Source organism: Penaeus chinensis, chromosome 9, assembly GCF_019202785.1.
Source record: "Penaeus chinensis breed Huanghai No. 1 chromosome 9, ASM1920278v2, whole genome shotgun sequence".
NCBI classification, from domain to species: domain Eukaryota; kingdom Metazoa; phylum Arthropoda; class Malacostraca; order Decapoda; family Penaeidae; genus Penaeus; species Penaeus chinensis.
Genome location: NC_061827.1, coordinates 14,473,225 through 14,495,724, shown reverse-complemented (window position 1 = coordinate 14,495,724; position 22,500 = coordinate 14,473,225). Strand labels below are relative to the sequence as shown.

At 42.8% G+C, this 22,500-nt stretch overlaps 1 protein-coding gene across 1 annotated transcript in view; it reads left to right on the top strand.

Moving 5' to 3' along the window:
• The window catches only part of LOC125028672 (N-acetyl-D-glucosamine kinase-like), a 75,731-nt gene that overhangs the window by 28,276 nt on the left and 24,955 nt on the right, over nucleotides 1-22,500 (top strand). The window contains exon 3 of the mRNA XM_047618147.1: nucleotides 13,730-13,828. Coding sequence (XP_047474103.1) covers nucleotides 13,730-13,828 — 99 coding nt within the window. The remainder of the gene's footprint in view (nucleotides 1-13,729; nucleotides 13,829-22,500) is intronic.

The following is a 22,500-nucleotide window of genomic DNA, read 5'->3' as shown; positions in this document are numbered from 1 at the left end:
TCTCTCTCTCTCTCTCTCTCTCTCTCTCTCTCTCTCTCTCTCTCTCTCTCTCTCTCTCTCTCTCTCTCTCTCTCTCTCTCTCTCTCTCTCTCTCTCTCTCTCTCTCTCTCTCTCTCTCTCTCTCTCTCTCACTCTCTCTCTCTCTCTCTCTCTCTCTCTCTCTCTCTCTCTCTCTCTCTCTCTCTCTCTCTCTTCTCTCTCTCTCTCTCTCTCTCTCTCTCTCTCTCTCTCTCTCTCGCTCTCTCTCTCTCTCTCTCTCTCTCTCTCTCTCTCTCTCTCTCTCTCTCTCTTTCTCTCGCTGTCTCTCTCTCTCTCTCTCGCTGTCTCTCTCTCTCTCTGTCTCTCTCTCTCTCTCTGTCTCTCTCTCTCTCTCTGTCTCTCTCTCTCTCTCTCTCTCTCTCTCTCTCTCTCTATCCCTCCCTCTCTCTCCCTCTTCCTCTCCCTCTCCCTCTCCCTCTCCCTCTCTCCCCACCCCATTTCTTCCTCTTATCTCCCCTCCCTCTATCTGGTTGCTATTATTGCCATTGAGGAAAAAGAGAGAGTAGTCCATCGTAATACCCTCTAGATTCGACCTTGTTTCTTCTCGGAAAGTAGCCCAACCAATGCGACCTCTCACCGGATGGCGTGCAGGATGACCTCGCTTGGTAGGTGACAGCCAAGGTCAACTAAAACCCGAAAGAAGGGGAATTAATCGCTTACTTGGTAGCATGTGGCCAAAGAGGAAATATTACATTTAACCCGAGTGAAGATGATATTCAAGTAAGGTAATATGATTGTTCATTTCTTGATTTAGAGTCTATAGACCGAGAGGTGCCGAGACTAACGGAGAAACATAAATTACAGGTGAGAGTTGTGGAAACAAGGGCAGGTCTGCGATGGCACTCTAACCTTTGTAGTGGCGAGTTGCGGCAAAGGGGGAGAGGGAAAAGAGAGATTGAAAGATAGATAGAGAGAAAGAGAGAAAGAGGAGAGAGAGAGAGAGAAAGAGAGAAAGAGAGAGAGAGAGAGAGAGAGAGAGAGAGAGAGAGAGAGAGAGAGAGAGAGAGAGAGAGAGAGAGAGAGAGAGAGAGAGATTATGAAGGAGTTTGAGAAGGACAGAGATGTTACGATTAAATGAGAAGATATAGAGAGATTGCCTTTGTCTTTTTCTTTTCTTTTTTGTCAACAAACAGTATAAAGAACTTGTATATGCTGACGAATACCTGGAAGATAGCGTACATAGCGCAGACATGGAGGCACATCTCAGCAACTGATAGCTTATCACTCATCCATCATGATTTAATTAAAGGAACGCCTTGCGTAATATGCATGACGTAAGTGAATATCTACAGACAAGCAAATGAAAGCGTAAAATGTGTCTCAGTCGACCTACTAGATTGGCGGCAACAGTGCATGCAAGCAAAAACTACAGCTGGCAGTCACGACAAAGGGACACTCAACAGGTGGCGACAAAGGCGTTTTATCGGCAACCTGTTGACGGCAGAAGCCACTCTTGACGTCGGCGTTCGTGACCCGAGTCGTCTTCCCCGGAAAAGTTTCTTGCTCGCGTTCGATCTCTAATATTCACCCTGGATGTTAAAAGCGGACAGTTACTTAAAGTCTTTATAAAAATAGAAAAAATATTTGGCCGTCCTAGTAATGCATGATCCGATTGTGAAATGTTAAATGGCATTGACGGAGAAAGCATAATTCGGGAATAGTTTTTCTCCGAAATTCTGGTGACAAAGGGTAGATTCCAAGGGAAACCTTTTAACATTGCCACGTGATGTTGGTATGAGAGCCTTGGCTTTTCATTAAGTTTTCAGCGTTAGACGATTTTCATAAAACATAGCTCGTTAAATTAATAGGAACAGCATGTCTGTACTTTTTATTTATATCTAGATTAAGGTTAAGTACATAATGGATCAAATGTGCTGCTTTTTATAGTAAAATATTTTAAGATTATAAGAATGGTTGATATAGAAGTTATTATAACAGGTTTACCAAGTAAATGATGGCTTAACTCAGAATATGAAAAAAAAACGAAGTATGTTCGTCAGTAAATATCACTATGTAAGTACCTTCGTATTTCATTCGTACAGATTTGTGTCATCAGAGAAGAGGATCCGATAGTAGTGCAACACCCTATTCCCGAGCTGTTTCAGTCGGTTGTTTAATACCATGTTCGGCAATTAATGAAATATGCCAAATTTTTCGAGAAAAAAAAAATAGGCCTACACTCCCTTCCAGTACGAATGAATAGGTACGCCCTTGACAGTAATTCACAAAAATGAAAAACAATGTCAGATGATTTGAAAAATGGCGGGAAATGTGTGCCCCCTTGAAATTGCGTATATCAGATAAACACCAATTTAAGATAACTTCAGATGTTAAAATGCCCTGAATGTCAGACATTTCGAAATAGCGGCTTCAGAGAATGTACGTTTATTTTAAAACCCGTTAGTCCATGGTGGCGGTTTGCCTTTGCTCCTGTTGTATGTTTTATTTTGACTGTGCGCTTGGTTGTTTTCTTTTCTTAGCCATTTTGGTTTTATTTCTTTATTTTTTTTCCGTAGCTGCTTTCTTCCCGTTTTAGTTTTATTTATCCTTTTTTTTTCTTTTATTGTTTCATTTATTTTGTTTTCTTATTAGTAATTTACGTTTCCTTGTTTCCGCTCCTAGCATAAGTATTCAGATCCGAGATTGGCTTTTTTTTATCAATTACCCCAATTCTTAAGTCTTTGGAAAAACGAACGAACGTTGTAAAGTGATAAATAGGTTTGTTTGTTATCACAGATTATTATTTTTTTTTTTAGATACTTTTTGTTTGTGCTTATATAACCATCTAGGCAACATATCACCAAGTTCGGTAGCCAGTAGATATGCAGGCTGGTGCCACGTCGTATATATATATATATATATATATATATATATACATACATATACATACATACATATATACATATACACACACACCATCTCTCTCAATCTCCCTCCCTCTCCCTCTCCCTCTCCCTCTCCCTCTCCCTCTCCCTCTCCCTCTCCCTCTCCCTCTCCCTCTCCCTCCCTCCCTCCCTCAATCCCTCTCTCCCTCTCCTTAAAAGGACAGGATTGGAACAATGCCAAAAGGGTGTGGAGTCAGTGCCAAAAACTGCCCTTACGGATAGACTATTCTATTTATTATTTTTTTTTGCCTCTCCTTTTAAGGTATTGCTTACTAGCCTATTGCAACAGAGGTATAATGCTCTTGTTGCACTACAAATGTGCGATGGAAGCGAAGAAAGAGAGGGAGAGAAAGGCGGAGGTAAGGAGGAGGAGAAATGAAGACGGAGATAAGAGGAGTAAGAATAAAGAGGGAACGATAAGAGAGATGATAAAAAGCAGCTCATTTCCTATAGCGAGGGAGAATTTTTTGTCTCGTATTTTTTCGATAGAGACAATCTCATTCTGTAAGAGTTTAATGATAGCCTGTCGCATAGTTTATGTTAATCAAATAGTGAAGTAGCTTTTCATTTTTCTTTCTCCTTTTTTCTTGAAGAGTAAGAGCTCTGATGAATGTCGGTCAGAATATTAATGACTGTATAACTAATGAAACAAGAAATGTTACGTTGGCACATTTTCAAAAATATCTATTCTTTGGTAAGGGCACGCACGCACGCACGCACGCACGCACGCACGCACACACGCACGCACGCACGCACACACACGCATTCACGCACGCACGCACACGCACACGCACACGCACACGCACACGCACACGCACACGCACACGCACACGCACACGCACACACGCACACGCACACACGCACACACGCACACACTAACTAATAACTAAAAAGAAATTTATACCTTGGTTACTAACTTTATTATGGATGATGTAATGTAAAGTCGGGCTGTCCAATAGCTTGGGAAATATTTATGTATTCAACTGGGAAAGCCGGGGACATTCCCAGGGAAACCCTTGTTTACAGTGCGGGCGAAGTAGGAAACTAGATAAAAAGAGAGTAAGAAAGAAAAAACAATAACAGTAACAACCAAAAGAAGGAAAGTTAGAATGATTGACAGTTGGGTTGATATGGCGGCCATGTCATTCACGGTTGTCACTGTTGTTCAGGGGTCGCCGAAATTTCCAATTTTCTTGTAATATTTACCTGAATGTGAGGTAGTGCATATGCAGCTATGGATTGTTGACTCAGTTGCACCATTGCCTGTATTTCCTGTTTCAGATTAACGAAGAGTGAGAACACTATCTACCATGTCAAGTGATACTTAATGCATTTTAGTTTTTCTTAGTTATAAAATGTTAAAGGTGGACAGAATTTATGTTGAAATAATTAACAAATCAGGTATAGTAGTAAGTTTGTGCAAGCAATGTAAATACTGCATATAAATATATGTGTGTGTGTGTGTGTGTGTGTGTGTGTGTGTGTGTGTGTGTGTGTGTGTGTGTGTGTGTGTGTGTGAGAGAGAGAGAGAGAGAGAGAGAGAGAGAGAATGAGAGAGAATGAGTATGTGTCTGACGGAAATTTAATCATACATAACAAGTGGCTGAGATAGAATTCCTAGTTAGATGGAACTGCGAGCAAAGAAAAAACTTGTGGACCTTTACTTTGCTTCTTGATTGTCCTGACCACATCCCAAATATGATTGCATGGGATGCCACGGATCAGTTCAATGATCATTCCATTTCATGAATCATATATAAATATATATATATATATATATATATATATATATATATATACACACACATATATGTACATAAATACAAATATACATATATACACACATACGTACATACATTTAACATTATTATATTCATACGCACATCTTTTGCATATAGTCACGTATTTGTTTCGGCGAAAAAGAGGGAGTGTCTCAAAGGGGATATGAAGTAATGTGTGTGCATGTAGATGGATGACTGAGCGGGTATGTACGTATATTTTTATTCCCATTTCATATACCATACTCCTTCATTTTAATTTACAAGCGCGCATATTTTGAAAACCTGAGTGAAACCTACTTATTGCTGTCGTTCCTAAAAACTTGAAATATGAACCAGTGTCGCCATTAAAAGCGCTGCTCGTTTTATTTCTCTCGCTGGCTGTGACATAACGTGCGGTGTGAAATGTTTCTGTGTCTGTGTCTGTGTCCGTGTGTGAACACTATGAAGGACTTTAAAGACTCTGATCTCGATTACTCGACTAAAAATCCGTTATTTCAATTAACATGATTCTGATTGCTTCCTTAGCTGATTAACTGTAAATTAACTAAAGTGGTTTGGAACTCTAAGAAACGGGTGTACGTGTAAGAAGGGATACGAAAAAGACGAAGTTTATCCCTTTCCTTAATCAAACAAGAGAGAGAGGAAGGGTGAGTGAGTGAGGGAGTGAAATAGTGTATGCGCTAAGTGCATGTGTGTATTCGCTGGAGAGACAGACAGACAAAGAACTCGAAAAATCACCACGGAATGACTTGAAAAATCAGACACAGCAGGCATCTTATAACACCCGGGGCTCAAAAGTTATGACGTCTTTACAACTCGTGTAAAAATCCCGGTGACTTTCTTTTCAATGATTATCAATGAACAAGCGCAATCTTCCTTTCAACACACGAGACAATCAGAACGAGATAAAAAATACATTAGGTTATCTTGCGGTTCGATAATGCGAGTACTACAAAATGTGGTCCTTGTCTATCACGATTAAAATATATAGGAAATAAACTTAGAATGTCAGTGTGGCCTTGACCGTCAAGATGGCGGGTTTGCGTCCGTAGCTCGAGGGTTTGGAGTAGGGGTAGGGGGTGGACGAGAGGGGGGGGGGTCAGGCGGACTATTAATAGGGGGAGGGGCACCTGTGACGGCATGTGTGTATGTGTGGACAGGTGGCCAGTAGTTCGGCAATCGTAATTATGGTTCATAATTAAGGCTTTCAAGAGCGTGTGGGCTGTCTGTGTGAGATTTAGATTCCTCTCCCTCTCCTCCACCTTCATGAAATCCCATCGTATTCTTCCTCTTGCCTTGTGGGTGTGGCTAGATGCGGCGCCACTTCGAAAACGAGTTAGAGTCCGGATGGGGGTGGGTGGGGTTTGTTGATTTAGGGGAGAGGTGGAGCCGGGGGTTGTACTGGGGGCCCGAGGAGGGGGTGTTGAATTGGGGAGCTGGCAGGATGGGACTGTTAAACTTGGGGGGTTGGCAGAGTAGGAGCAAGTTGCACTGCGGGCCGAGGGTGGGCGAGAAGCTGTTGCATTGCGGATCAGGGAGGGGGCAAGGGTTCCTGCATTAGGGTGAGGAGACGGGCTGGTGGGGGAAGGGGAGTACGCTGGGAAGAGTGGGGAGGAAGGGGGGACGGAGATCAGTAAACGCTACAAGTTTTTTGCCATCTTGCTGCTGCTCCTCGGCATCAAGGTCGAACTCCCTGCCTTCCATGTTGATATTGGAACGTAGACGCCGGACATGAGAAAGTATGTGAAGATATGCAGAATATTTTTCGCCGGAAATGAGTGCCATGAGGGAATGGGGGAAGAATGAGGGGAGGAGTTGAAGGGAGGGGAAGATTGCCGGTCGTCAACCTGCCTTCTCAACAGGTGCGACGGCGGAGAACACCTGTTGAGGCACATGCGCGATACAAGTGAGAACACTTGTCCAAATGCTTCTCCTGATGAGGAGGATTCACACGAGAATAAAGTTTTTGAAAAGAGAATCCAAAAATATCACTAAAACAAAAATTAAATAAACACAAGCCAAATAAAAACAAAAAATGTGCTTAGGAATACAAATATGAATAAAATAAAATACATAAAATTAAAAAAAAAATGAACAAGAACGATTCTCTTTGATTATGACGGTAATAAAGAAGTGGGAAAAAGTACATACCGCATTAAAATCAAATAGCAGCATTTACAGCACGTCACTTGGAGTAACGGTTTGATCGGATCCCTCCGCCAAAGATAACGGGTGGACGCTCTTTCCCTTGCTCAACATGGTACTTGCCACGACTTCAGGGCACGCAGGGAGGGGTGGTTGGGGGTTGTGTGGATGGGGGGGCAGGAGGGGAGGGGGTGGTCCATGCATGTAGGCTGTAGGGCAGATCGGCTTCTTGACTTCCTTGTACATCGATATCTAATTAACCCTTATCTTCTTCATGCAGGCACTAAGTCCGTTTGATTATCTTTTTTCTTCTCCCAGTTCCATTCCTCATTTTTCCTTTCTCTTTTCCTGCTGCTCCTCTTCCTCCTACTACTGCTGCTATCTGCTATCTGCTATATGCTAAGTACTGATAAAATTACTGCTGCACGATCCCAAGTCCTTCCTCCTCCTTCTCCTTCTTTTCCTCCTCCTCCTCTTCCTTCTTTTCCTCCTCCTCCTCTTCCTTCTTTTCCTCCTCCTCCTCTTCCTTCTTTTCCTCCTCCTCCTCTTCCTTCTTTTCCTCCTCCTCCTCTTCCTTCTTTTCCTCCTTCTCCTCTTCCTTCTTTTCATCCTCCTCCTCTTCCTTCTTTTCATCCTCCTCCTCTTCCTTCTTTTCATCCTCCTCCTCTTTCTCTTCCTTCTTTTCCTCCTCCTCCTCTTTCTCTTCCTTCTTTTCCTCCTCCTCCTCTTCCTTCTTTTCCTCCTCCTCCTCTTCCTTCTTTTCCTCCTCTTCCTCCTTCTCCTCCTTTTCCTCCTTCTCCTCCTTTTCCTCCTTCTCCTCCTTCTCCTCCTTTTCCTCCTTCTCCTTTTCCTCCTTTTCCTCCTCCTCCTTCTCCTTCTCCTCCTTTTCCCCCTTCTCCTCTTCCTCATCTTCCTTCTTCTCCTCCTCTTCCTCCTTCTCCTCCTCCTCTTCCTTCTTTTCCTCCTCCTCCTTCTTTTCCTCCTCCTCCTCTTCCTTCTTTTCCTCCTGCTCCTCTTCCTTCTTTTCCTCCTCTTCCTTCTTTTCCTCCTCTTCCTTCTTTTCCTCCTCTTCCTTCTTTTCCTCCTCCTCCTCCTCCTCTTCCTTCTTTTCCTCCTCTTCCTTCTTTTCCTCCTCTTCCTCCTTCTCCTCCTCTTCCTCCTTCTCCTCCTTTTCCTCCTACTCCTCCTTTTCCTCCTTCTCCTCCTTTTCCCCCTTCTCCTCTTCCTCATCTTCCTTCTTCTCCTCCTCTTCCTCCTTCTCCTCCTTTTCTTCCTTGTCCTCCTTTTCTTCCTTGTCCTCCTTTTCTTCCTTGTCCTCCTTTTCTTCCTCCTCCTTTTCTTCCTCCTCCTTTTCTTCCTCCTCCTTTTCTTCCTTATCCTCCTTTTCTTCCTCCTCCTTTTCTTCCTTATCCTCCTTTTCTTCCTCCTCCTTTTCTTCCTTATCCTCCTTTTCTTCCTTATCCTCCTTTTCTTCCTTATCCTCCTTTTCTTCCTCCTCCTTTTCTTCCTCCTCCCTGCCTCCTCCCTTTCTTCCTCCTCCTTCCCCTCTTCCCCTCTTCCCCCTCCTCCTCCTTTTCTTCTTCCTCCTCCCCTTCCTTGTCGCCGTCGTCGTTCTCCTCCTCCCCTCTTGCTCCTCCTCCTCCTCCTCCTCCTCCTCCTCCTCCTCCTCCTTCCTCTTCCTCCTCCCCTTCCTCGCCGTCGTCGTCCTACATCTGACCTCGTTTCCCCTCATATAAAAAGAGAAATCCCAAAAGCGGGATGGTGAATGAAAATGCAGAAGGAAGTAAAAGTGTAGAGATGAAAAAATAAGTAAAAAATCTTTTCGGTAGTGAAATAGAGTTTAAGGTTGAGGTCGAAGGCCTTTATATGGCACCGCTTAATGGACAGGAAGGCGAATGTAGGGCAGGCGGGTTATATTGGCAGGTTTTAACATAAAAAATTGGTTGTATGGGAGATGAACGCGGGGAATGGGAGGTTATTGAGAGAGCGAGAGCTACAGAGGAGGAGGAGGCAGGGAGAGAGAGAGATAAGCGACTACCAGAGGAAAAATCATTTGTCAGAGAAAAGGTAAAATGCAAAATACGATAAAAGATGAAAAGATAAAAAGAACATCATACTAAGTGCCATGGGAGGAGTGAGAGTGAGAGAAAATAGGCTATTTTCATACCGATGATAGCTGAACGTGTAAAGTTTCTCAGTATCTCTGAGTCGGCGGTATGTTGTAATATGCAGCCTTGCGGTGGCTGAGCCATGCCACGGATTGCCATTAAGTGGAAATTGTTCTCTTTAGGTTCGCTGAATGCAAGGAAAGATTGGAGGGAAAAGTGAAGATGTTTATCAGTGTCTGGTGGATTCTGGACAAAGAAATCTTTACTCACGGTGTCGAATGCATAAGTCGTCTGTAGCAGATATTCTTGACACTAAGGGTATATTTTGTGGCTAAAATGTATATATTCTCGCGGCATCGGACCATTAGAGTAGATGTCCTTCTTAAGCATATCGTGTTATAGGGCTAATAAAATGGAGGAATCCTAATAACCTAGGCCCAAAGCTCTTCCCTTTCGTTGATGAAAGTCGGTTTCTGTTTCAAGGTCGTTGAAGGCCTCCAGGCCATCAATAAAAACTGCGGTCGGACCTGATAACCGCCTTTCCTGCTGTGGCCCGTCTAGGGATGTAGAGGAAGAAGGGGAGGAGAGGGAGAGGAGAAGGATAGGGAGAGAGAGAGATGGGGGAAAGGGGGAGAGGAGGAGAGAGAGAGAGAGATGAAGAGGGGGAGAAAGGGAGAGGAAGGGGAAGAGGGGGAGGGAGGGAGAGGAGAGGAAGAGGGAGAAAGAGAGAGAGGAGAGGAAGAGGGGGGGAGAGGGAGAGGAGAAGAAGAGGGGGGGAGAGGGAGAGGAGAAGAAGAGGGGGGGAGAGGGAGAGGAGAAGAAGAGGGGTACAGAGGGAGAGGAGAAGAAGAGGGGGGCAGAGGGAGAGGAGAAGAAGAGGGGGACAGAGGGAGAGGAGAAGAAGAGGGGGACAAAGGGAGAGGAGAAGAAGAGGGGGAGAGAGGGAAAGGAGAAGAAGAGGGGAGGAGAGGGAGAGGAGAAGAAGAGGGGAGGAGAGGGAGAGGAGAAGAAGAGGGGAGGAGAGGGGGGGGAGAAGAAGAGGGGAGGAGAGGGAGAGGAGAAGAAGAGGGGGAGAGAGGGAGAGGAGAAGAAGAGGGGGAGAGAGGGAGAGGAGAAGAAGAGGGGGAGAGAGGGAGAGGAGAAGAAGAGGAGGAGGGAGGGAGAGGAGAGGAAGAAGGGGAGAGAGAGAGAGAAGAGGAAGAGGGCGAGGGAGGGAGAGTAAGAGGGGGAGAGAGGGAGAGAGTATGAGGAAGATGGATGGATAGAGGCAATGGGAGGAGGAAGGAAAAAAAGAATGAAAAAAAAAAAACGGAGAAAAACATGAGAGTGAAAGACAAATATCGGAGAGAGAGAGAGAGAGAGAGAGAGAGAGAGAGAGAGAGAGAGAGAGAGAGAGAGAGAGAGAGAGAGAGAGAGAGAGAGAGATTGATAGCAAGAGAAAGGGAAAGGGACGGCCTAGGGAAGGAGGCTCCGCTTGTGAGAGTTCGGCCAGCGTGCCAGAAGGAGCCGTTGGTAGTGCTGGTCCAAACCATTAGCGCTCTATTCCACGTGAAAATCGTATTGCTATTATTAGATTTCTAGCTTTACCCGTCGTGGCACGAGAACCCCCCACCCTTGCCTTAGGGTTGGGGGGGATGGTTAGACTTGGAGGGATAGGCGCGAAGGGAGGGGGGGCGAGTGGGGGAGGGTAGGAGGCAATGGGGGACAAGGGCAAGGAGTAGGGGGAGCAGGGGTGGGGGTGGTCAAGAGACGGGTATCTTTACGTGGCACAGGTCATGTCCTAGAAACGATGATGGGGGAGGAGAGAATGATGGCGTCGAAGGTGGGTGGAGAATGGGGGGAAAGAGTGGGGTGGTGGGTAACACAACTTTGACGTACGTAGCATTTTTACCCCTGGTCAAAAATATATTTTTCTCTACTCAATCGGCCATATGCAGATTCACACATGACCACACACACAGTGCCAGACACGCCCACAGGGACGCCTGCTCTCGCTCTCCCTCCCCTTTGCTCTCCTCCTCCGCCTACTCCACCTCCTTCTCCCCTCCCCCCTCCATTTCCCCCCTACTCTGCCTCCTACCCCCTCCATTTTCCCCCTACGCTCCCCTCCCCCCTCCCCTCCTGCAAGAAGAAGTTGGTGCAGTGACGGTGACTTGTGTAACGGGACCAGGAGTCGGTCGGTCCGTCAAGGTGAACCACAAGCGACTCTCCCTTGCTGTGGCTGAGCTTCCCCACGCTGCCTCCACTACCACTCCACCCCCTACATCTTCCCTATGCTTCCCCACGCCTCCACTCGCTCCTATCTCTCTCCCTTTCCTCATCTTTGACCCCTCCTTCGTCTTATTTCCTCTTATTCCTGCAAGCTCCCAGTCCTCCTCCTCCGCTATATTACCCATAACTTTCCCCTTTCCCATCCCCCATTCACTTTCCCCTTGCCTCCCTCACGTCTATCCTTCCCCTTCCTTTTTGTCTCCCAGTGTCGCTCCCCTCCTTTTTTCTTTTTGCCTCTCTCTTCCCTTTGCCTTCCTCTTCCTTTTGCCTCTCCTGTGAGTTTTCCCTCGCTTTGCTCGCTTTTCTTCTCACTTATTCTTGCCTCGTCTACCCCTAACCCTCCCCCTCCATCGCCTTGTCTTGTCCATCTCTCTCTCTTCTCCTCCCCTTGCTTCAGCGCAGCCCGTTCTTGCTTCACTCATCTCGGGACTCCAGTCGCTTTCTTAAATGTTCTTTGTCTTTGTGTCCCCGTCTTTTTTTTCGTTGCCTTTTTTTATTTTTTTCTTTATTCTAGACAAAGAGCACTTTTATCTCTCTCTCTTTCTCTCTCTTTCTCTCTCTCTCTCTCTCTCTCTCTCTCTCTCTCTCTCTCTCTCTCTCTCTCTTTCTCTTTCTCTTTCTCTTTCTCTTTCTCTTTCTCTCTCTCTCTCTCTCTCTCTCTCTCTCTCTCTCTCTCTCTCTCTCTCTCTCTCTCTCTCTCTCTCTCTCTCTTTCTTTCTCTTTCTTTCTCTTTCACTCTTTCTCTTTCTCTTTCACTCTTTCTCGTTCACTCTTTCTTTTCATTTGAGACTCCTTCCCCTTTTTTATCTCTTAATATTTCTTATGATATGCCATTTCGCTCACAAAAATTCCCCCTTTTCCGCGCGAGTTTCCACGGCCACAACTATGTCTCCCCGCGGGTAGCTTCAGAGTGACCCAGAATAAAACTCAGTCTGGTAATGACACCGAGCCAGAATGATAAGGCAGAATAAGAAGGCCCCCGACGGAGGACGCATGACACTTGTCAAGACTCGGTGTCATATGGAATTAGGATCGAGGTCACGGTGTCGTGAAATCGACTCGAGATGGAAGTTAAGATGGAGACGGGATAAAGAAGATAGGCGGGGTGCCGATGGAGGTTGTGATAGAGGGTTTCTTCTGTTACTGCTGCTGCTACTGGAATTGTAGTAGTGGAGAGGTAGTCTTAAGGCTTGATGATGGAGTCTCAAGCACAGTTGATCAATTTGAAGAAAGGAGAAAGACAAGCGGCGCCTCTTCCAAGCAACTTCAAAACCTCGTGTTTTTTTTCCGAAGTGACTTTAACGGGACCATGGTGATGGTGAAGATAATAATGATAATGATATCGGTGATGAAGATATTCATGATATTAATATCGGTGATGATGATATTCATGATATTAATAATGATAATGATTATTATTATAAGTGTAATAATAATAAAAAATGTTAATATAATCATGCGTATAATGATGATAACGATAATAACAATACCAGTAATGATAGCAGTAACAATAATTATAGTGCCGTAACTACTACCAGTAGGCCTACTACTCGTACAACTGTTCTCCTACGGCGACTACGTGTGATCTCCTGCGTCCGTTTTTTACCCGTCTCGTAAATACCAGCGCGAGGGCAAGTGACATTTCATAAGGTTCCTCATTCCGCTCCTTTGCAACTGCCACTTGCTCCGGCTTGCAAATAGAGGCAGTTTGTGCATTAGATTCCTGTTCTTGTCTGTTAAATATGTTAGCATGGTCGTTGTCACGTTGCTTGAGCTTGGATTGCATCATGGTAATCCCGATGATGGTAAAGGAAATGATAACGCTAATGGTCATAGATAGCAGGCCCTAGTAATAATATTTTTTTCTGTTGTCTTATTCACTTATCGATCTTAGACCTGACTGTCGAGTGGTTTGTAATTATGTGTTCCCTTATACGTTTTTACTGTATTTTATTTTATTGTTTTTTATAGCATTGTACTCTCAGTATTTCCGGGTTCTGAATTTGTCCGGGAATGATAAGACGTTCCCTACGCTATCGCGCACGCGCACGCAGCCTACATGACCCAAATATAGAACGTCTGGCGCGGAACTCTCCTGCACATTCCGTAACGCTATTTATTTTAAAATCCATAATGTTATGTTAGGGCGCATCATTATTTTTTGGCCTTTATAGGTGTGTTCAGGAAGTGACTCGGTGGAGACTGTTTTTTCAGTTGTTTTTTTTTTTTCCCAGAGGCACTACGTACCTAAATATATGGTTATTAGGCGATTTTTTTGCTTTGTAGAGCAAGGGGAATCTGGCTAGCAACCGTTATTAAAAATGAAAAGGGTAGATGATTCTTCGTCGCAGAAAGTATTGGTTTGCAAAATGTCTCCCTAAGTACGAATGAATAATGACTTACATGGAATTAGGTAAATGCTGTGAAAGATGTAAAACAGCCTTTAAAATACGAATCAAAATGCATCCGAAATTGTTCTAACTTCCTTTCTCCTTTCCAGTTGATCGGCATGAGCGAGTGCCAGGCCCGCATCAAGCAGCTGGTGGACGATGCCAAGAAGATGGCCGGCCTGCCCCAAGACACCACCCTCGAGGGCCTGGTGAGTGTGCCGGCGGGGAGAACCTTTATTCAGGGTCCACTTTTGTTTTCTGCGGGAGGAATGTTCCAGATGTGTTGGCGCGTGTCTGATGGCTGAACGCGGCCAGGGGGCGATGGAGGCTGCGAGTTTCTTTTCTCTCGGTGTGCGAGTGTGAGTGTAGGGTGAGTGTGAGTATGGATACACGCACATACACACGCACACGCACACGCACACGCACACGCACACGCACACGCACACGCACACGCACACGCACACGCACACACACACACACACACACACACACACACACACACACACACACACACACACACACACACACACACACACACACACACATACACATACACATACACACACACACACACACACACATACATACACATAAATACATACATACATATATGCATACATGCATACATGCATGCATGTATGCATGTATGCATGTATGCATGTATGCATGAATGCATACACACATACATACATACATACATACATACATACATACATACATACACACACACACACACACACACACACACACACACACACACACACACACACACACACACACACACACACACACACATTCATATACAGTATAAACTTATTTATGCATCTCTGTGTATATAGTTTTTCTGTGGTCTACGTTTTTCCTGGCCGTCGATCTTATGAACTCGCAGAGGAAAAAAAAAGAAAGAAATTCGGAGTCGCCGTCATCATAAATCCCGTAAATCGAGTTGAGGACGATCGATTGTGTTTGCCCAAGGTCTTCTCTCGAATGCAGAGAAACCACGCCATGAAGAACCTTGGAAGAAAGTGACGGGGAAAAGAAGAATAAAAGTGAGGCTAAAGAAAACACTGAGAGGAAAGCATGACATAAAAGGAGAATATAAGTAGATACATGTATGTAATCAGAAGATGAAAGCCAGACAGGGAAGGAGAAATAAAAGTGAGTCGTAAGGAAACGTCGAACGCGACAGAGAACCAAAGAGGAAGAGGAGAACGAAGAAGAAGAGGACGGGAAAAAGCGAAGACGATAAAGATGGAAAGAAAACAAGGCGAAAGAGAAGAGAGAACGAAGGAAAGAAAGAACAGACGAAAAAGAAGAGAAAGAGGAGAACGAGAAAGGCAAACGAAGGAACGGTGAACGAATGCCGGTAGAACGAAGGAGAAGGATGAGAACGGGAACGGATAATGGAAGAGAAAGTGAAGAAACGGAAAGGAGAGCGACAACGAGAACGAAGAAACGAAAAAGAATGGAACGGGAACGGAAAGCTAGGACAAGAGGGAACAGAAGAAAGGAGAAGAACGAGAATTGAGAGCAAAGGCGATGAAGAAGGAAAGACAAGGAAGGGAAAGGGAAAGGGGACGGAAGGCGTGAATGAACAAACAAGCGAGAGAGTAACGGTAAAGGAAAACGAAAGCGAAAAAAGGAAAGGAAAACGAAAGTGAAAAAAAAGAACAGACGAAAAAGAAGAGAATGGGAACGGAGAGTGAAGACGAGAAAGAACAAAATAAAAGGGGAGAAAGGGAAATGAGAAGAACAGACGTCCGGGCCAGTGACAAAAGGAATATGCAGCATGCCTTGGTTACGACATCGTATAGAGCCAGCGAGATGATGCCCTTCTCGTGAGATGTTATGCTGACCCTTGATGCTTATCTTGAATAGCTCCTGCACTGCTAGTCTGTATGTACAGATGATGCAACATTTTCTTTAATAAACTAGTTTTCTATAAGTTTCTGAGTTCGTATTTTTGTATTTGTAAAAAATTCCGTTTCTTCTATTTTGACTACGTAAAAATCTCCTATTACTACTGTCTTTTTTGAGTTTATAAAATCTCTTATCTCTCATCTAGCAGTGCAGCGATTTTTTAAATCGAATAAAAGTGATGTCTCGTTGCCCTTTGGGAATCGCCCTCAAGGAAATGACAATTGATTCCTGATAGCAAGCTGTTCTAAGAAATCCATTTTGCATACGCCTTTTTACCCGACGACCTTGCCCGTCTCGGGTCGTAGGCAAGATTCGAATTTTCCCCCACTCTTTTCGTCTCTCATTCTAATTAAACCTTTCCCGCGTTCGAGAAAGTCATGCTCGCAGACGGAGCATGACCTCGGTATCATGCTCAGCGAAACCGGTTTTCGGCTCCGCGCGGACCCTCTTACCCCGGGACGGTTTGCGAAGAGGGAGCGGAGGAGGGGAAGGGAAAGAGGGAGAGGGAGAAAGAATAAAAGGAATAGAGAGTGAGGGTAGACATGAGAATGAGAGTGAGAGGGAGAAATTGTAAACCAGAGAGAATAAAGGAGTGAGAGTGAGAAAGGAAGAAAGGGAAACGGAGGGAAAACAATAAGAGAGAAAGGATTAAGGAAGCACAAAGTGAATGGGCAGTGTGTGTGTTTGTGTATAAGTGAGTGAATGACTGAATGAGTGAGTGAGGTTACGCAACGAGAAACGGGACAGGGTTAATCAAACGGCCGAGCGGGAAGTTCTGAAGACACGGCCGAAACTGGACCGAATTTCACTCGCAGTGGCGCACTCACACGCGGGACTCCTCCGCCCGCTGGCGTCGCGCAATAGACGATCCGACATTGACTTTTGATCTATCATGAGTCCTGCCATGCAGATGATTATATGCATGATCTGTTATGAATAACCTCAAGGTGAATCGCTATGCACGAGCGAAGGTCGGGCTCATTAAATAACGACCGAGGATAACCTTGCGGATTTAGAGTTAGCTCGAACTCATGATTTCTTTTTTTATTTTTGAAGAAGTTTTGCTGTTCACATAAATCGTAAGAATGTGCCTCCTGGGAAATCTAGTGTGTAAATGTACAGTTCGTTGATGTAGATGTAAGTGAAACGGAACAGAACTTATAAAAGTATGTAGTTAGCTGTACACATGAGAAAGACACAACTTTAAAATTGCTTTGATATAATGGAATCTGGATGATTAAAAGAAAGGAGAAAAGCGCTCATTGTGTTAAGAAACAATCATTGTGTCAGTTATAGCGGGTTCATAGGGGAGGGAATGGGGATAGGGAGGGGGAGCGGGAGTGGGCGTTGAGTCACATATTGCATCAACATTCAACTTGCACGCGGACGCCAATTAATGCACCCAGACACTTCAACGTTCGAAATTCACCGCCATTGCATCAATTGTTGCAAGATCGCACGAGCATTCCGTTCAGCCTTATGTGATGTATTGGGATTTGGTATCAGAGGAAATCTGTAAAAGAATGAGCGACTTCAAAATGGACAGGGAAGGGTTAATTAACGAGATGGCAAGGGGGTAGGCAAGGTAGGGGCTAAAGGGGAAGGAGGGTGTGTAGTGATTCAGGGGCCCAGAGTATATGGAGAAGAGGGAGGGAGGAAGGGGCGGCTTAAGAATGCAAAATAAGGGAAGGTTAGGCAATGGCACAGAGCAATGCGAAGATGTGGGTTACGGCATCTGCGGGAGTGAAAGTCCTCGCGGCGCGTTGTCCTCTCCGTTGCGCCCCGCCTCCCTCCCTCCAGATTATTTTATTACTTTTTCCCCGGCCATCTCTATCGTCTGTGTATTTATATATAAGTATATGTATATAAATGTATATGCATATATATGTATATATACATATATATACATACATATTTATACACATATTCATATAAATATATATACATAAACGTATATATATACATATACACATATATGAATATCAATGTATATATAGTATATACACATATATGTGTATATAGATAGTTATGTATATATATGTATATATGTGTAAGTATATATGTATGTATATGTGTAAGTATATATGTATGTATATATGTGTGTATGTGTATGTATGTATATATCCGTATATACATATGTATATATATGCATATATGCCTACATATATTTATGTAAATATATGTATATGTATATATTGTATATCTATATGTATGTATAGTATATATGTGTATAATGTATATATGTATACATGTATAATATATATGTATATAATATTGTGTATAATATGTATATATTTATATGATATTGTGTATAATATATGTGTTTATATCTGTGTAAATATGTATGATTATATACATGTATATATAAAGTTTAGATATGTATATGTATATATATTTTTTATATATGTATATGTATGTATATAAAAGCATATGTATATATATTTTTTTGTATATGTATATATACCTATATGTATATATATATATATATATATATATATATATATATATATATATATATGCATATATATATGTATGTGTACATATATGCATATATATATGTATGTGTACATATATGCATATATATGTATGTGTACATATATGCATATATATATGTATATGTATATATGTGCATATATATGTATGTATATATGTGCATATATATGTATGTATATATGTGCATATATATGTATGTATATATGTGCATACATATGTATATGTGTATATAAATGTATATATGTATGTATATTTGCATATATAAATATGTATATATGTATATATAAATATATATGTATATATATATATATAAATGTGTATATATGTATTTATATTTGTGTATATAATTATGTATATATTTATATTTATGACTTGGATTATTTTAGGGATATAAAAGCATTGATAATAACGATAAGAGTGGAAACTTTTTTTTTTTCTTTTTTTTTACTTCCTGAAGCGTTGTTACTCAGGATTCCCCCAGCTCCTTAATTCTTGGTTGATAACAACTGACGTATTACCCAAACAGGATAATGTATGTAGTGTAATTGTAGGAAACTGTATTAAAGGGAAAGCATTGACAGACAGAACGGCTCTTTAAGCGAGTTATTTTTACTGTTCTTTAGGTTGCAGGAAAAATAAAAAGGAAGTCTATTGAATGAAAAACAGTTTCATACCGTCGTAGTCAAAAGCGAGACCGGACGGTAAAGGCGATAGAACGATAGGGGTGGTAGTCCTAGCGTGATGGTTGCAGGTAGATCCAAGTTTAGTGGGGCACACCTCCCTTCCCCTTAGAGCTTTATTCTACCCCACCATCTCTGCTTTCCCCTTCACCCGGTCGTCCCCTCCCCCAACAGCCTCTCTCCCGCCTTCCCTTAGGGACACAAGCTGCTTAAACTCTTCAGACCTGGCCTCAGGACGCCCGCACTGCGCCACTACTTTGGGAACTAAGAGCAATTACATTAGATTTTTGGTTTTTGATCTTGTTTTCTTCTTACCTGGCTTCCAGTGCCGTAGGCGTTTTCATCTTTGTTTATGTTTGTGTGCAATGGAGATAATCTTTGCGGTTTTTAACAAGTTCTAATGACTGGGAAGCGCGGATGATGGTGATGCTGAGCGGCGGAGTAGGTAATCATTTTAGACCATCCGAAGTGGGATTCCTGGGAACAAAGACGATTTTGAAGCTGATAGAAGCGGCACGTCTTCTGTTTCCATCCCGAAAATGTGTCGATGTAAACATCAAGGAAAATAGCAGCTTTTCCGTTCATATTGGATCAGTTGTCGTATTTATATACTAGTATGTGTTACAGGAATGATACTCAGAGCACTTGGAGGTCACTATCTCCATTAAGACCTCTTCGAAAGTGAATGGGCAACACGGAGAGAAGGAGAACGAGTCAATATTGTATTCTGAAGCTATTTCGCTTCTTGCCTTTGGAAATTCATGGCTCACATACATCGTTTGAAGGCTGACTAAGATGCTAATATGTCTTCTCCAATTTTAGATTGGTTTTCCATATTAAGAGTTCTCAATACTTAGGTAACAGTTAAACCGTTACCTGGTAGTATGAGGAGAATATTGTTCGAAGCAGGAAGGCCACAACAGAGAGCGATCGCAGTTTTTTCTCTCAGTGGAAGTGGCTGAGCGTACACCTTCGAGTCATGTGGTCCTTCCTCTTTAAAGACATTACGGAGCCTTCACCTGGTAGCCGCTAGGAGGCCATCGCGCTCACCGTAGTAGGATATTGTACACCATTATCTCTATTTACTTTATATTGACTTTGCTGTACACTGCAGCCTTGTGTTGGTGTATGTGCAGTGGTATTTTGAAACCTATTGAGGTACAAGTGCCTTATTGATGATGCTTTGTGTGATATAATTTTATTGGAACAAGGTATTATATGCTATCATTTTCTAGTCATATTAGAGGGGTATTTACATTTATATGAAAAAAAATGACAATGTTAAAAGAATATAAACGAAATAAAGAAAACACAATGATGGAGTGGGTTATTTGTGCTCACTCTTACCGTCTAACAAGGGACGCCAGGTCAGGCACTCCCGTGACTGGTGAGATGCCAAGTTCAGTCACCTCTGTCGTAAGTGTGGGAGAGTGCCAGCGAGCCAGACAGGTCAGCAGATCTCTCTCTCTCTCTCTCTCTCTCTCTCTCTCTCTCTCTCTCTCTCTCTCTCTCTCTCTCTCTCTCTCTCTCTCTCTCTCTCTCTCTCTCTCTCTCTACCTCCCTCTCTCCCTCTCTCCCTACCTCCCTGTCCCACCCTTCCCCTCGCCCTCTCTCTCCCTCTTCCTCATCCTCCCTCTATTCCCTTCTCTTCCTCTCTCAACTCCCCCCTCTCTTTCTATCCCCCTCTCTCTCGCCTTCTCTCCTTCTATCACCTTTACTCCCTCTATCCGTTTCTCCCTCACTATCCCCGTCTCTCCCTATATCCCCCTCTCTCCTTCTATCCATCTCCCTCTCCCACTTTTAACTTGCTGAGGATGTTAGTTCATTCACGTTTGTGTGCGACGAAGGAAGCAAAGAGGTGAGCTCTATTTTTATGCTGAAGCCAATACAAGTGGATGACAGGAGTGAAGGCTTGGGAGTTTGCTAGGGTTCAGAGATAAGGAGGAGGGAGTTGAACGGCTGGTATTGAGATGTTACCATGAGCTTGAAGGTGGCGTTGTCAATGTTGGTTTGTTTTGCTGCTGTTGTTATTACAGCTGTGGTGGCTGTCTTCCTTTAGCTTTGACACCGTTGTTCGTCATTGATCGTTGTCATCATTTATGCTGAGATATTTCAGTGACAGCAGGCGAGATTGCAGGACTCGTAAAACAGCAATAAAGCTTTGTTATCGGGTTGATGAAATCAGAGAAACTGTACGTATTTTACCCTTTTACATTCCTAAGAAGATGACGTTTTGGATACAGGAAGTGCTAGTTCAGTTTTTAAGGAAAATAATACGGTCTGATGTTCAAGCAGCTAATATTCACAGGAAATCCTTTTAAAGGACAATGTTTGCAATTTACATTATTTGTTTATATCGCGGATGAAATCTATATTGTCCAATACTTATTAAAAATGTTTTTTTTATTAACAATTGCAAAATATAGTACACCTAAATCCTCGTTCTTTATTTGTGAAATTTACCTTTGCTTTTGTTATTATTGTTATGTTTGGTATTATTGTTACTGTCAGTGGCGTTGTTCTTGTTATCATTATCATTAATATTATCAAATATTACTCTTGTTTAGTTCAACGGAAACACTTACTCTCACTAGAATGAATGCTTAATGAAAAACCCTTACAGTTTTGCCTGACAAGTAATTCATGCCAGTCACCGGTAATTCTGCTTTTGTGTGGCTTCCCGGGGTTACTTTTACCGAGTAAGTCGAATCAAACAGGACAGGCACGTTTTAGCCCCGCTTGTCATATTTCCGCGTGCAAGGAATGGGGGAAATTTCGTGTAGGGTATGCCGGGCAGTCGACCTTTAACACATCACTTCAATGACAAAGTATAGCTTCATATAAACAACAGATTCCCAGATACACAATAAACAGTTCTCGGTCTGCAAGGGATATGGATTTTTTTTCAATCTTCATGATAACTTTTAAGGCTTTGATTACACTAGAACACTAATTACCATTTCGTCTCGCCAGATAAAACCGGTCCCAGGTTATCTTAGCGAGAATTAGACTCGTGAATCCGATATCAAAGTTAATGAAGAGTGTAGTTATTTATATAATTATTTTATCTCTGTGATATCAGTATTTCTAACAGTAAGAAGAAACGTTATCAAGGGAGAGTTTCATTTAATTAATTATGGAGTGGTATTGTGTTTCTTGAGTGAGGTCAGACACCTTGAATACCTCTGGCCGTGGCTGTAGGCCTATCAAGAAGTGTGTAAATGTAATCAGTCTCATTTTATCGTTATTTGTTTTTGACCTTGACTTCAGCGTTGTTCCGCATTCTTTGGAGTACGTGGGTCTGAGGCTGCGTTTACACCAGGCGAATAGATTCCAGGCAGTTCATGAAGAATAATTCAACTGGAGTCAATCTGAATCACCTTCGTTTACATAGGGCGTATCGACCAGTCATATTATGCTATTGGTTTTCTTTCAAGCTGAATCTTAGTTGCTGATGGTGATATGCCAGTATGTTTGCTTCACGTAATTGTGCATTTGTCATTTGATTGTACTGTTAATACTATTGGATTCTCTCCGTCTTCTAAGAGGGCAATTTTGCTTGTTCTGATCATTTCCTTCCGAGGAAGATGTTTACTAACATCCCAGAGAGGCATCTACAACAGTCAAATTGAATATAATTGGCAACAATCAAATTGAACAGAATTGTCTTTCAGAATAAAGGTGCTAATGCAAAAAAAAAAAAAAAAAAAAAAAAAAAAATGCTGACTAAGACGGAATGAACCAGTTGATATATATTATTACTAATATTATGATCGCTGATCCTTTTT